Source organism: Pseudorca crassidens, chromosome X (assembly GCF_039906515.1).
Source record: "Pseudorca crassidens isolate mPseCra1 chromosome X, mPseCra1.hap1, whole genome shotgun sequence".
Taxonomy (NCBI): domain Eukaryota; kingdom Metazoa; phylum Chordata; class Mammalia; order Artiodactyla; family Delphinidae; genus Pseudorca; species Pseudorca crassidens.
Window position 1 is genome coordinate 121,498,011 of NC_090317.1, and position 16,556 is coordinate 121,514,566.

General features: G+C 45.1%; 1 protein-coding gene across 3 annotated transcripts in view; it reads left to right on the forward strand.

The window, feature by feature from the left end:
* The first annotated feature begins 2,537 nt into the window (after positions 1-2,537).
* Positions 2,538-16,556, forward strand: part of ASB9 (ankyrin repeat and SOCS box containing 9) — a 252,397-nt gene continuing 238,378 nt past the window's right edge. For all 3 annotated transcript variants that reach the window (XM_067722536.1, XM_067722535.1, XM_067722533.1), the window contains exons 1-2: positions 2,538-2,950; positions 10,848-10,927. In XM_067722536.1, coding sequence (XP_067578637.1) covers positions 2,857-2,950; positions 10,848-10,927 — 174 coding nt within the window. In that variant the 5' untranslated portion in view covers positions 2,538-2,856. The remainder of the gene's footprint in view (positions 2,951-10,847; positions 10,928-16,556) is intronic.

Genomic DNA, 16,556 nt, shown 5'->3' on the forward strand with positions numbered 1-16,556 from the left:
ATGCCATGGAGCAGCTAAGCCTGTGTGCCACAGCTACTGAGCCTGTGCTCCAGAGCCTGTGAGCCACAACTACTGAAGACTGTGTGCCTAGAGCCCGTGCTCCACAACAAGAGAAACCACTGCAATGAGAAGCCTGTGCACTGCAATGAAGAGTAGCCTCCGCTCTCTGCAACCGGAGAAAGCCCGTGCTCAGCAACGAAGACCCAACAAGCCAAAAATAAATTTAAAAAAACAAAAAAACTGTAGTACAATATCACAACCAGGAAATCAACATTGAGACCATCCATTGATCTCATTTGGGATTCTCGTTTGACTTGTACCCACTCTTTTTTTTTTTTTTTTTTTTTGCGGTACGCGGGCCTCTCACTGTTGTGGCCTCTCCCGTTGCGGAGCACAGCCTCCGGACGCACAGGCTCAGCGGCCATGGCTCACGGGCCCAGCCGCTCTGCGGCATGTGGGATCTTCCCGGACCGGGGCACGAACCCGTGTCCCCTGCATCGGCAGGCGGACTCTCAACCACTGCGCCACCAGGGAAGCCCTGTACCCACTCTTGTGTGTGTCTTTAGTTCCATAGAAATGATCAAGTGTGTATGAGCACAACTTGGACCTAGCATGTCCACTCTTAGGAATCTCGCCTCCAGAAATATTTGCATATTGCCACTGAACCAAATTTGGGTCCACTCGCCTGTACAGTAAAGCCAATCTACTGACACCAGGTTGTGGTGAAGGAAAGTATAGCGTTTATTGCGGGGCACCAAGCAAGGAGAACGGGTAGCTCATGCTCAAATGACCCAAACTCTCCAATGGCCTTCAGGGGAGGGGTTTTAAAGGCAGTGTGAGGGAGGGCGCCGCAGGTTGCCTGATGAGCTCGTGCACAATTCTTGGATTGGTTGGCATCAAGATGAAGTTTCAAGCATCATCAACCTTCAGGTTTTGACCAGTCTAGGGTCTACATGCTTGCAGTTAGCAGTTTTCATCTGGTGCAGGTCTGCTTCCTGTAAAACCAGCTTAGGCACGTGTGTCAGACCTTTAGCTGTATCTTTTAGGGAGCTGGGAGTTCAGTGATTCTGCTGGTAGCTGGTTTATAGTCTAAAGTGTCACCAGTTTTCCCACGCAACATTATAATATTCTTTGTTTCTACATCTTCACATTTCCCAATCGTTAACTCTTGAGACAGTCTTTTGAGACTCAGGGAGACCTGGGAGACTAAAGCAAAAGCCTTTTACTTCAAAGGACAGGGACACGGGGGCTTGTACATGGCTTGAGTCCCCCCTTGTCTTTGATACCCCTCAGTCTGAGGGGAACAGGTTCAGGACAAGAAAGGGAATAAAATTTTGGACAGAGGTTAATCATAAACTTGGTGAAGGAACTCAGTTTTAGGGGGACTTGGTTTCAATATGTGCAGGAAGCCATATGGAGAGATCTATGGACTGCAGTATTTTTGTAGTAGTAAAAGAAAATGGTAACATTCTGCCTCCATCGTTAGGGGAATAATGAAATACTTTTGGCATGAAATATTTATGGAATGCTATGCAGTAGTAAATAAAGGGACAGAGCTATTCTGCTGAAATGGAAAGATCTCCAAGACAAGTGTAAAAAGCATATAGGATAATCTAATTACAATTATGTGGAAAATGTAAAGGAATAAATATGTATCCACATACATGTGTGCATGGACATGCATTTTAAAACATGAAGGACATTCCTCAAACTGTAAACAGTGGCTACCACGTGGGTCAACTGAGGCTTCATAAATCCAAAACAGTAAGGCTGTATCTTTGGCGTTAAAAATAATCTGTAATTATTGCATAGCCAGGCTATGCTTGAGAAGAACTCAGAGACTTCCTGAATAGGGAAGAAAAATCCCTTTCTACCTGGAAGAAAAATCCCTTTCTACCTGGAGCTGGGTGCGGGGAGGAGGGGGGTAGTCCGGGGGTGGCCATCAGCCTGAACCAGCACCAAGTGGTGCGGGGAAACAGGGTTTATCTGAAAACACACAGACAAAACTCCAAATGTTTTGTAAAGGCAAATAGGCGGAACCTTCACAAAGTAAAACCTTTTATAACGAATCATTGAAAGATAGCAGCTCTCCCCCAGCGCTCCCTGCCGCCCAGCAATCCATTTTTGTTTTTGCGATAGCAACCCTGAATTATTTTGGAGGAGGGTGAGCGGGACATTTAGCACAACCCTGGCAGTCAGAGGAAGAAAATAGAAGTTCTTTCCAAACGTGCATTTTTGTAACATATAGAGACTTTTTCCTATAAGCAACTCCCAGAAAAATTGAAACCACATGTGCAGATGGCCAGGGCGTGCTGTGTAAGTTGCTGTGCAAGCAGTTCAGCAGGGCTGCAGCAAAACCAGCTTTCTCAGCTCCTGGGTTCTGGGGCTTGTCTCAACAACAAGAAACCCCCAAACAACAACCGGATCCCAGCAGGGGGAACAACGTTGCAGCAGACCAGTGCTTTTCTCCCCGCCCCCGCACACCCCAACCCTGGGCTCTCCCAGAGTTACATACTGTGTTTCCTTCCTGAGGAACCTCAAGGCTTCCTCCCTGATTGGTCTCAGTTTTGGAAAGGACGTGACATCAGCAACTTTGCAGACTTGGGGCTGGGGGGCTGCTGTGGGCTTTGGGCAGCCTCTAGCCAGTTAGGTGGAGAGAGAGCGTGTGTGTACGTGTGTGTGTCTGACCACAGGTAGTATTCAGATTACCCTGCCCTGTTCTGTTCTCTGCCATCTGACCAGGACGGTGCTGCCCAGCCAGTCAAAGCCCTGGAATTTCCCAGGAGCTGGGGGAGCATGGAATTTGGACTTTTCCTGAACAACTGAAGCGGAGCTTGCCCAGCCCAGGAGAGCACCATGGATGGTGAACCACGGGGCAGCAACGGCAGTAAGCCCCCGAGGCTGGGAGACTCTCCGGACGTCAGGCTCCTTTCCAACCCATTGATGGGGGGTGAGTCTAGGGGCTGTGGAGTCAGCCTGCTGGGGAGGTCGGTTAACGTGCTTAGGAGAGAGGAGAGAAAAGGGTGGGGCAATTTCAGTGACTCCATCTGAGACGTGGCCACGGGGCAGTAACTGGACAGATGTCCACGGCTTGCTGGGATCTTTCACACGGTTGTTCAAAAGTGTGTACACCTCTTTCCGCAGGGTCCTGTGGACCGTACCAAGTCAATGATCACCATTTACTCTCCAGGAAAAGCTTCAGCTCCAAAGAATTATTCTTTGTGGGTCAAATGTATCATTTACATTACAGTTATTTCTAAATAGGAACATCTTTATTGCTAAAACATTTATTAAAAGGTCTTAGGTATTTGGCATTTAGGTGGGGCTGGGTTTATAAATGATGTTCGAACGTTGAGCACTGATTGATTCACTTTAAAAGGAGCCTTTTACACTTTGGGGAAGTGTCGTACAGGTATGATTCTCACCTGTCTCGTGGTATCTTTGCTAATGTATAGAGCCTCACGCCTCCGGGAAACTGTCATTTCCTCTGAGCACTTAGCAGGTACCTGCTGACTGAAAGGATTCTGAAAAAATGGGTCTAGGCATTAGAGGAGAGATGATTACATTCAGCGGTCAAAGGGACAAAAAGCAGGGACTCTGCAGTCAGCTAGGACTTACTACTCTCCTACTGTTTAGGTGTTGAAGGGGGAAAAGACAGAAGAAATAAAATACAAAATGCCTTCTCTCGGGTTTCCCTGGTGGCGCAGTGGTCGAGAGTCCGCCTGCCGATGCAGGGCACACGGGTTCGTGCCCCGGTCCGGGAGGATCCCACATGCCGCGGAGCGGCTGGGCCCGTGAGCCATGGCCGCTGAGCCTGCGCGTCCGGAGCCTGTGCTCCGCAACGGGAGAGGCCGCGGCGGTGAGAGGCCCGCGTACCGCCAAAACAAAAACAAAAACAAAATGCCTTCTCTCTGGCTCATTGAGCAGACAAGACTGCTCATTTACTCCTTCGTTTATCCACTTTGGCTCATAAAATGAGCAGAGCCCTCAGCAGCGAGTAGGATTTGGATCTCCAGAGGCAGACCTGGAGTCATCAGAGATATTGAGCATGAACTTGGAGCAGCAGAAGGCAGAGTGGCACCAAATTTAACTTTAAAAAATGGATTTGATAAATACATTTTTAAAGCAGCAAACCAATCAATACGGGGAAGAATCAGTAATGTGGTTGACTTCTCCATGGTTATTTTAGTGCTGAGTAGTTTTATGTTTATTTTTATTTTGGCCTGAGAGCGGGGCGCCAGCGCTTTTCACCATTTAGGGCTTCTAAAGGTCCTAATCCAACCGTGGTTAGGGCTGGGTGGGTGGGCAGCGGCAGCCGGGCATATATTGGGGTGGCCATAAAGTTCGTTCGGGCCTCTCCATACGATCTTATGGAAAAACCTAAACGAACAGTTTGGCCAACCCAGTATATAGCGGACAGTCACAAGTGGAGTGCAGTGTCTTGGCCAGTCTAGTGAGAACAAGTTGGGAGAGAAGGAACCCGAAAATGAAGCTTCAGAAGCTAAGTGGAGGAGTTTAGCCTTCATGAGCCGGGCAGTTGGGAGCCACTGTTGGTTCTGGAGCGGAGACTTGGCCATAATGAAGACTGTAAGTAGTTAAACTGATAGCCACATTCAGGATGGATTATGGAGGAGTTACGAGATATTCGTGCACTAATCCACTGCTTCTCCAACTCGGATACATCAGCATCACCTGGATGGATTGTTAAAATGCAGCTGGCTGAGCCCCACCCCTTCTGATGCTAGGTCTGGGCGAGGCCTGGGAATCTGTATAACACGCTCCCGGGTGATGTGGATGGTGCCGGTTGGGGACCACACTTTGAGAACCACTGCATGAAGCTGACATCTGGATCAAGCCTCAGAAATGACAGAGAAAGGGAAAATATGGGTGACAATTTCAAAGGAAAGAGAAATCAAGCTATGTCGCTTGATTAAATATTGGGGCTAAAGGAGAGAAGGTGGCCAAATGTGCCAAGTTTTCAAATGTCAGATCAGAGGACTACACAAGAGAGAAGTTGGGAAGGGGAGCTGGCTTGCGGGCAGAGTGAGGGAGGGAGGAGAAGGACTTCTGTTTTGAATGTGAAAGTGCCCAGGGCCCAGCATGATGGGTGGGACACCGGCTGGGGAATGAATACGGGTTGGGAATCACACCTCAGGCTGTTCTGCAGAGGGGCTGGGCTGAAATCCTGGAGAAGGAGACATTGTCTGATGGCTGATTTATGAGAGCCAAGGATGGAGCCCTGGGACAGGCCTCCAGTTGAGGACCTAGGACCAGTAAGTTGGACAGAGAAGCAAGAAGAGACTCAGATGCTGTCATTTCACAGGGACTAAAGGAAGAGAAGTTTTCCAAGAAGCAGGAGTCCCAAGGGTGGGTGCCAGGACCCTACCGCTCTCCTAAGTCCTTCTTCTCTACATCTGACCCGCAAACTCCTGCATCCTTCCTTCCACCCGGCCAAGCCACTGCCCCCATAGAGCCCTCCCAGGCTTCCTGACCCTCCTTACCCAAGTGGAGGCTCTCTCTCCCTACTGTGTGTCAGTCCTGCCCTTTGGGCAGAACCTCGCTGATAGCTGGATTGCCTTTGTTTATGCTTCAGGAGGCTTGCCCTTGGTGAAGTGTGGAATGTGAAACACTCAGAGTGTTTCTGGATGGTGCTGACAGGAAACTCAGCTCAGGTGAAGCGTATCCCCTGGCACAGGGCCAGGGCCAGGGGCAAGCCAGGGCCCAGGTGTGGTTGCTCTTGGGGAACTTTGCTGCTCCCACCCGCACTTGCAGGCTTTTCTTTGCCTCCCTCTTCGGAGGAAGGGTGGAAAGGGTATGACAGTGGCAACCAACTCTTTATAAACTGTAATTTTTTTTTTTTTTTTTTTTGCGGTACGCGGGCCTCTCACTGCCGCGGCCTCTCCCGTTGCGGAGCACAGGCTCCGGACGCGCAGGCTCAGCAGCCATGGCTCACGGGCCCAGCCGCTCCGCGGCATGTGGGATCCTCCCGGACCGGGGCACGAACCCGTGTCCCCTGCATCGGCAGGCGGACTCTCAACCACTGCACCACCAGGGAAGCCCCCAACTCTTTATAGAGATTTAATTCTTGACTCTTCTGCCCAAGGAGCAGGAAAAGAATGTCTTTGTTTTCCTGAAAATACCTTGTTATGGATTGAATTGTGTCCCCCCACCACCACCAAAAGACAGGCTGAAGTCTTAACCCCTAGTACCTCAGGATGCCACCTGATTGGAAATAGAGTCATTGTAGGTGTAATTAGTTAAGATGAGGCCCTAGTGGAGTAGGAGGGTCCCTTAATCCAATGACGGGTCCTTATAAGAAGAGGAGAAGAGGCACACAGGGAGAATGCCATGTGATGACAGAGGCAGAGATTGGAAGGATGCATCTGATAAGCAAGAAACAGCAAAGATGGACCCCCACCACCAGCAGAGGTAAGGAAGGATTCGTCCCTAGAGGCTTTGGAAAGAGCCTGGCCCCGATGACGCCTCCATTTCAGACTTCTAGCCTTCAGCACTGTGAGACAATGAATTTCTACTGTTTTCAGCCCCCCCAGATTGTGGTACCTTGTTATGGCAGCCCTAGGAAACTAATTGACACCTAGTCAGAGAAACTTTGGAAAATACATTGAAGGATAAACTCACAATCTCCCGTAATCACGCTGAGTTCTTGTTTTTAGTGTCTCTCCTTCAGGTTTTTGCCTGCAGGCTCACACCTGTAGGGAGATTTTCTTCTTCACAAAATTGAGCCCACCCTGTAGGGAGTATTCACATTTAAACAGAAGACAGGCAAAAACAGGCATGGAAAGGAAATCATTTCATTCTCTTAGGGTGGATTTTTAGAAGTGGAGAAAGAATTGCAGTAGACAGGACCAATGTGCCCAACAGTTGCCTCAATGGACCTTTCTGTTTATCTGTTTGCGACCGTGAGCCTCTGTTTCTCTTCCTCCTTTTTTGATTTGTCCTGGAATCCAACCAACACTATAATTGTTCACACAGTACCCAGATCCTCTTTCCAGTGTTGGAGAGGATCTCCACTGAACCCACCCCATCACGTCCCAAAGACGGAAAGCAAGTGTTCCAACACTCTCAGAGCAACCCACGCTCTCTTCTCCCCTCCTTGACCTTGCAAAATGTTTCCCAGGAGCAATAGATTGATGCTACTCCCAGCATCCACTGCAGGCTCCCGGACCTTCGTGAATAGCTCTTTGCAGAATGTACCAATTAGTGCATTTAAAATCTCTTCTGAAATAATGGACATTTAAAAAGTCATTCCAGAAATTTCAATAAAAATGAAACGGCACCCTTCCTAATGTGCTGCACGGTTTGATGGAGACTCAGTTTAAAAGAAATGTAAGTTGAATGGCCCCGATTGGAGGACTTGTGGGGTCGTTTCCTTAGGAGAGCTCCCTGCCCCATGTTAACCATGAGCTACACTAACGGATCTGTGGCGCTGCCCATGACCCCCATTTGGTGTCTGTTTCTTGGCAGTAAAACCAATGGATCTTGGTTCAAAAAGTACTGCGGAAGGATCCTTAACATGTACCAAGCGCTCGGATGATGTGTTGTATAGATAGAATGGCCCTTGAGTTTCAAAGACTTCATTGGGGTCAGTGGAAAAGGGCATGTGACTCGGAGTTTTCCCTTCATCCGTAGCCTCCTTCTACGAGCAGCGTCCATGTTCTGGCAGGAACAGGTCCCCTTTCCTGCTTACTCTGTTCCCTCCAGTTGTCAGCAGGAAGGCAGGCAAAGCTGCTTTGGGGTTTAATTGCTCATGTGTTGAGCTTGTAGCTCACTGCCTGCTTGTGATGTGGGCTCTGGAAACCCTGGAGAAACATCTCCTGGATATCTCGTCAATGTTTTCAAGAGCCAAAGAGAGTGTGTGGATTAATCCATGTTGCAAATTATGGCGTTCGCTAAATGAGCTATATATAAAGTTCATGCTCTCAGTGCTAGAAAAATGTCAACCTTTCACAGTTTAAAGTCTTTAGATAATCACTCAAGTGTTCAGAGACCAGCTGAGGCTCAAGTCTTTGTATAAATTTGAGATGACTTTTGGCTTTCGAAGCACCTAAGCTTTTCTTCTGGCCTGGAGTACTGGCAAGCTATGATATATTCACCAAATCCTAGTCTGAAAGGGCTTTCAATTAGGAAAGGAAGTCTCGTACTGCTGGTGGAATATAAAGTGGTACAGCTGCTTTGGAAAATAGTCTGGCCGTTTCTCAAAAGGCTAAACACTGGGTTACCATGTCATACAGCAATTCCACTCCTAGGTGTCTACCCAAGAGAACTGAAGACATACAGCCCCTCAAATTTGTACACGCAAATCAGAGCAGCATTATTAATAACAGCCAAGAAGTGGAAACACCACAAATGTCTATGAACTTTTGGGTCTATCGATACAAACATTTGGCCATAAAAAGGAATGAAGTACTGATACATACTACAGTGTGGTGAACCTTGAAACATTACACTCAGTGAAAGGAGCCGTCACAAAGGACCACATATCGTATGATTCCATTTGTGTGAAAAGTCCAGAACAGGCAAATCCAGAGGGATGGAAAGTAGATCAGTGCTTGCCAGGGGTTGGGGGATGTGGAAATGGGGGGAGCGACAGCTGATGGGCAAGGGGTTTCTTTCTGGGATGATGAAAATGTTCTAAAATTGATTGTGATGATGGATGTACAACTGTGAAATCTACTGAAAACCATTGAGTTGTACACTTGAAAGAGGTGAATTGTGTAGTATGTGAATGATAAATCATTAAAGCTGGTAGATAGATGGGTAGCCACCCACCACGTGTCCCAGGACAACATCCTATGCTTCTCGAAGACACAGGCCATCTCTCCTTTGTAAATACTATGTCCTAATGCATGAGTGCAAAAACCTCAGGTAGTCTTTTTTTTTTCTCTCTTGGAGAAGTACCTAATTCTTTATGTACTCTAAGTAGAAGGAGTCATGTTTCCATGATGAATGCACGGAAAGCAAAGCCCATTTTGGTCTACAGTTGATAAGATAATTGCATCGCTTTTATGAAATCTAAACAGAGTTAACAACTTAGGGCCCAAATTACCTGCCCGGCTGTCAGCTCTAATTATCTGAGGTAGCTTTCACAGAGGTTGAGTGTGGCAGCGATACTTCTGAGCAGCTGAGCACTTGGCTGGAAAAAATGGCTTAATCATCACACACGTGATTTTCAAGACCTTTCCCAGCGTTTGGTTCTTCTCACTCGGGATTTCGTGTGGATGGGATCGTGCCTTAGCAGCAACAGGGTGGAATCAGTCGTCCTTTTAATTCTAATTTGGAGATCAGTCTTCCAGAGCTGCTGTTTGGATTGTAGGCTCCAAGCCCTAGAAGCAGCAGTATTTTTCCTGAAAGCACTAGGGCCCTCAGAGAATACTGTGAGGACGCTAATTTTCTATTGAGCGTCAGGTTTTGGAGGTTAGAAGAAGCCATTTCACTGAAGGTACGTCGAGCATGTTGGCGAGCCCGGAAGGGAAGCCTTGGAAGGGCACCGTGTAGACAGGCTCATTCAGCTTGTTCTTCTCTATTAAATGCCTCATGAATCCATCTGGAAGGATGGTAATTTGCTCACTGGGACAGGTTTTCTGGGACACTGATAGCTCCAGGTGGCAGGCCCACGTTGGCCAACACGTGTTAAGTCCAAAGCATTCTAGCGTCCTCCTTGATGGGCTGGCGTTGGCCAGGCTTTGGAAACTTACCCTGGTTCTCCAGGTCTTCTGGGCTTTTAGGAGATACCCGTTCGTCTACGAGGCGTGACTGGTATCGGACCATCCTGCCTCGTTTGTGTGTAGTGTGTTTACTTGAGCAGAGGCAGAGCTGGAGCTGCAGCTCAGACCAGCCTCCTCACGTTCTGACTTCCTGCCTTTGTTTGTTCTAGAAACCAGATGCAGCTGGAGATGAGAAAAATTCAGGTCTGCGCCGCAGTCAGTTGACATCCAGTCAGTTAGAAAGAGAGGAAAGCATTTAACGTGTTGGGATGGGTTTTACAAGCTTCCTTCCTAAGAAAGTGTATTCTTTCCAAATGGTTGGAGAAGACATTTGCTATTTTTTAAATAGCAGTGACTGGGGGGGTCTAATCAAGACTCTCTGGTTATTGTTAGGGCAGGATAATAATAGTAGCTAATAGGGGTTGAGCCATAGGTAAGAATATTGCTGTCCTGACTTTACAGGGAAGGAAACTGAAGCTCGGGGTCTACCCAGGGACCCACAGCTCAGAAGAAGTCAAGCGGTTCTGAATTCACAGCTTTCTCTTAATCACGTTGGTGCATTGCCTTTGGGGGTAATTCACGTCCCTGTTACAAGGTCAGACTGAGCCCTGATTTGTGCTTGATATGGGGACGGGAGGTAATCCATAAATATGGTTTTGTTTAGATTTGATTCCAAACCTAATGGCGTATGTAATGACATGATTACTACTATTAGTATATGGCCAGAGTTTGTATTTCGCACAGGAAACTAGACTGGCAACCACCACTTAACGCACTAATGCTGGTAATTAGCGAAGCTCTCATTTAACTAAATGGACCATTTGCCTTTGAAACCAGCGTCTAAATGGAAGTACAGTAATCTGTCATCCCAGTCCACCACTTTGTCCTCAGTTTGGACACTGGCTGTAGTTATTTCTTTAGCTAGCTAGACATTTCAAATAAATGGTGTTCAAAAAACATCCATAGTGGGGAGAAATTCTGAAGTCCTGGTGGAGTTTTGGTTGATTGACTCCAATGTCTCCCTCCAGTAAGACCGGTTAGACTCTACTGATGGGCAAGGATGAGCCTCTGGGTCTAAAGTGCATTAGCGGGATGTCACCTGCTCCTCCCTTTTCCATACAGATACCGTGTCTGATTGGTCTCCTGTGCATGAAGCAGCCATTCATGGACGTCTGCTGTCTTTGAGGAACCTCATCAGCCAGGTAAGTAAGTTTTTTGGGAAAAAAAGATGAATACTGGGCTTCCCTGGTGGCACAGTGGTTGAGAGTCTGCCTGCCGATGCAGGGGACACGGGTTTGTGCCCCGGTCCGGGAGGATCCCACATGTCACGGAGCGGCTGGGCCCGTGAGCCGTGGCCGCTGAGCCTGCGCGTCCGGAGCCTGTGCTCCGCAACGGGAGAGGCCACAACAGTGAGAGGCCCGTGTACCGCCAAAAAAAAAGGTGAATACTAAGCACGTTCTACTGCTCACCACATTGAGAAAAAGACATCACAGTCAGATATTAAGATATAAATTTCCTCTTTAGCAGAAGGAGATGAATCCTGTCCTTCTTTATTTACAGGCTGGCATAATAGTAGAGTATGGTACAATTCTACGCACAGAATAGATTCTATACTAAATATCTATTGAATGAATAGCGGGCAAATTAGTGCATTCAAGTTGCTGTCACTTTATTCAATAGACTATGTTCTTGAAAATTATCATGTAAAAAGTGGTTTTCAGCTGGGGCAGTTTTGCCCCAAAGGGGATATTTGACAATGTCTGGAGACATTTTGGGTTGTCACGACTGGAAGCAGGAGCAGGGATGAGGTGGGGTGGTGGTGATATTGCATCTAGTAGCTAGAGACTAAGGAAGTAATTAAACATCTGACACTGCACAGGGCCGCTCTCCACATTAAAAAATTATCCAGCCCTGAACGTCAGTAGTGCTGAAAGAGGTTGAAAACCTCTCATGTAAAATAAATGCTTGAAAATGTCTTTTAAAATATGACATCGGGCTTCCCTGGTGGCGCAGTGGTTGAGAGTCCGCCTGCCGATGCAGGGGACACGTGTTCGTGCCCCGGTCCGGGAGGATCCCACATGCCGCGGAGCGGCTGGGCCCGTGAGCCATGGCTGCTGAGCCTGCGCGTCCGGAGCCTGTGCTCCGCAACGGGAGAGACCACAACAGTGAGAGGCCCGTGTACCGCAAAAAAAAAAAAAAAAAAAACCCAAAAAAACCGACATTGTATAATTTCAAAGACTTGTTCAGTTCTGTTGAATCTCCAGTAGAAATGGCTCTGCCCAGTTTCATATTAGTGTCTCTGCTCCTTGGGTGTCATTTCAAGTACACATTAATTTGAGTTTTGATGGTTTGAAATTATTGGGAATTTAAGCAAAGGCGCTTTTAAGAAAGCGGTTTCAATCGCCATTCAAAATTCCAGTGAAGTTTTTATTCATAGTGTTTTGTTCTCTGAAGAGACAATATGGACCTTTTAGGTTAGACGCTCTTGGCCCGTTCACGGACCCCTTTGACAGTCTGGCAAAGCCTATGGACCCCTTCTCAGACTAATGTTTTAAATGCATAAAACACAATATAGAGGAACTCTATAAACAAATGTGTGACATTGTAATATATGAACTTCTTTATTAATGCATTCAATAAGAAGATTTAGTGGTGATTCTAATTACTACCGTAATTTCTAAGTAGGATGAATGTATATTTTGAGATAGTTTAGATATCTGCAATATTCATACTGCAATTAAAAATATCTGAGATTCCTCTCTGTGATAGTCCTATATACTGCTGTTACTACTGTGGTCTGTGATCTAAATTCACAATCAAAAGACATGATAAATTTCAGGTGGTAGTTCGTGGAAATGTGCTTTGAAAAAATTCCAATTTCACGGACCTATATAGACTAAGAAATCCTCCCATGAGAAAACAGTTTCTAAAGACGATTTTCAGACTACTCTAAGCCACTATCTTAAGCTGTTTTTGGTAGCAGCAGCCTCTTATAAATAGAAATACAGATAGTAACACGTAACTCTAGCTAAATGAAGCTAAGCTGCTTCTCAGATAAAATGAAACATTTACCTTTTTTTGATAGAGTGAAAAATGATCATTGCAGCTTTTATATATGACTTATTAAATTGGACTGATATTCATTTATGTTTAGTATTTTCGTGTTTACTGAATATCAGCTGGAATCACGTCTTTATCTAAGCTCTTTTGCATTATTTAAGCAAGTTATTTTCTTGGAACCTCAATTTCTGCCTTTATAAAATGAGTGAGCCAATACCTACCTGTATTAGTCAGATCTTGCTGTGTAACAAAACACCCCAAACTCAGTGGCATAATACAATTAACATTTATTTCTTTCTAATGAGACTTTGGATCAGCTGATCTGGACTGAGCTTGGCTCCAAGCTGTGGGTTGGGTACAGCTCTGCTGCACATGCCTCCCATCCTTATTTCACCAGTAGCTACCTGAGGAATTTTCTCCTCGTGGCAAAAGGCTGAAGCATAGCAGGGCAAGCTCAACCATGAAAGAATACTTCCTCTGCTTATGTCACATCTGCTAACACCCCATTGGTCAGAGCAAGTCAGATGACCATGTCCAAATTCAAGGATCAAGGAAGTATTGATACGTTTTGTCAACTATGAGGTCATGGCAAGGGTGTGAACGTATTACACTACTACAGGAGAGTGAAGAATTGAGACCAAAAATTCAATCTATTATGTTACCTTGTATGAGTTTGAGAGAATTAACTAAGGTGACATTGTGTAAATTACCTGCTCCAGTTACTCCTCATAAATGAGGAGTATCTGTTTTCTTATTACAATCTACATAGCACTTCAGGTAGTCAAAGCATACTGAAAAACGCTCCTGCTAAACTAAACAAACATATTTTAGTAAGGCGAGTAAGACCAAACATTCAAACGGCTATAACAAAGAGAAAAGAAAATTACAAAAAATAATTCTCACTTGGTCCAAGAAGGGAGAAACTGAAACTGTAGCTAATTATTCTTTACCGAGACTTCACATTAAAATAATGTGAGATTTAAAAAAAAATAACAATGCCTGGGCTTCACTGTAGATATTCTGATTTAGCCTAGGGCAGGCTTCATGCATTGGTATTTTTTAAGCTCCTGTAGGACCAGTACGTTCAGGGATTTTTTTAAAAATAAATTTATTTATTTTACTTATTTCTAGCTGCATTGGGTCTTCATTGCTGTGCACAGGCTTTCTCTAGTTGCGGCGAGCGGGGGCTACTCTTCGTTGCGGTGCGTGGGCTTCTCCTTGCGGTGGCTTCTCTTGTTGCGGAGCATGGGCTCCAGGCACGCAGGCTCAGTAGTTGTGGCGCACGGGCTTAGTTGCTCTGCGGCATGTGGGACCTTCCCAGACCAGGGCTTGAACCCGTGTCCCCTGCAATGGCAGACAGATTCTTAACCACTGCGCCACCAGGGAAGCCGAGAAATTTTTTTAAAAAAGGCCATTGAGAATCTGCCTGCCGATGCAGGGGACACGGGTTAGAGCCCTGGTCCAGGAAGATCCCACATGCCGCGGAGCAACTAGACCCGTGAGCCACAACTACTGAGCCTGCGCGTCTGGAGCCTGTGCTCCGCAACAAGAGAGGCCGCGATAGTGACGGGCCCACACACCGCGATGAAGAGTGGCCCCTGCTTGCCACAACTAGAGAAGGCCCTGGCACAGAAATGAAGACCGAACACAGCAAAAATAAATAAATTAATTAATAAACTCCTACCCCCAACATCTTCTTAAAAAAAAAAAGAGTATGTGGAAAGGAACAAAAAGACTGATAGGTTGGATTTGATTAAAGTTAAGGGCTTGTTCATCAAAGGTAGTATTTTTGAAAGCAATGAGTCAAGCCACACATGAGAAAATATTTGTGCTATATATATATCTCACAAAGAACTCATATTCTTAGCCTAAAATCAATACAAAAAAGATTGGCAACCTAACAGAAAAATCAGCAAAAGACTTGGACTGGTATTTCATAAAAGAGGATATTCAGATGTTCAGTAAATATATCAACCTGTGCTAATAGTAATTGGAGTAATTTAAATTATGAATAAGAAATTATATTACCAGTTCCTCCCATGAGAAGGATTAAATTTGGAAAGACAGAAAACACCAAGTGTCAGCAAGAGTGTGGAGCAACTGGAACTATCGTACATTGCTGGTGGGAGTATAAATTTGTATAAACCACTTTGGGAAATTGTTAAGGAATATCTACTAAAGCTAAAAATATCTCTATGCTACAACCCCGCAGTTTCATTTCTAGGTTTATATGCAACAGATATGTATACACGTGTTCATCAAAAGACACGTACAGGTATATTCATTGCAGCCTTATTCATAACAGCAAAAAAAAAAACACCTTGAAAACAACCTAAGTGTTCATCAAAAGTAAGACGGATACATATATTTTGGTATATTACTCAGTGGAACCCTATACAGCAATGAAAATGGATGAATCTGAAAAAACAGGTAAGTGAAAGTAGCTGAGCAAACACAAAAATACATACTTCACGGTTCAATTAATATAACGTTCAAAACCAAGGAAAACGATTCTGTGATGTTAGTATTCTATATGCCTTTGCCAATGAGAGGTGGGTAGTAATTCGGGTAGGACATACATAGGTTTCTGGTAATTTTTTTCCTTTCTCCCTTTAGCTGTACAGTGATTACGCAGATAGATTTTCTTTGTGTTAATTCACTGAGGTTTACATTAAGGATTTATGAACCTTTCTTTATATCTGTTGCACTTCAATAGTAATTTATTTTTTAAAAAGCAATGACGATTTGTTAGGCCAGCAGGAAGCAATTAAGGCATCCTTTGGGCATCTTGTGCCCTTAATTTGGTGCCCATTAGGATCCCCTTGGGCTGGGATTGGGTAGGGGTTCCTAAAAATGCTGACGCCTGAATTCAACTACCTTTTTTTTTTTTAATGAATCTCAAAGACATTCTTCATTCTAAGCGAAGCAAGCCATACTCATATTTTATACAGTATATGATTCCATTTGTATGTCATTCTGGGAGGGACAAAAATATAAGAACTTACTAAAATCAAGACCAGGTGATAATGAAGATAAGATAGATGAATGAAACAGAATAGAGAGGCCAGGAAAAAAGACCACATATGGCCAAGGTCACAAATATTTTCTTCTAAAAGTTTTCTAATTTTACATTTATGTCTATAATCCATTTTGTTCAATTTTGTACAAGGTGTGAGGTGTTGGTCAAGATTCATGTTTTTGTTGTATATTGATGTCCCTTTGTTCTGGCACCGTTGCTAAAAACTCTAACCTTTTTCTATTTAATTACCTTTGCATCTCTGTCAACTACCTTTGATGGTACTGCAGTTGCTCTGAGATGCAGCCTGGGTATCTGGCCTTTTTTTTTTTAAAGCTCCCCTGGAGATTTGAATGCACAACCCTATAAACCTTCCCAGTAGAGTCCCACTGCATGCAGCGGGTAAGGACTGGCTTTTCTGTTTCTTGAATAAAACGTTTTATGCTGCTCCCTGCAATCTTTAAAGAGCTAAGCCGCTCTCAGGGTGTGGATACTAGGAAAGATCCTGAGCATTCTGAAACATCAGACCTTTAGGATGTGGCAGCTCATTGAAGGCTAAGTAATAAAGAATGAAAAGAAATCTCAGATAATAACTGCCTAGAAGTGACCGAGCGCTAAGCATTTTGCATACATCATTTTTTAGTCTTCATAACAATCTGTAGGGTAGGTGAAATTGTCCCCATTTTACAGATGGAAATTGAGGCTTCAAGAGGCAAGTAGCTGGCGCAAGGTCACACTGCTTGTTAGGTGATGGT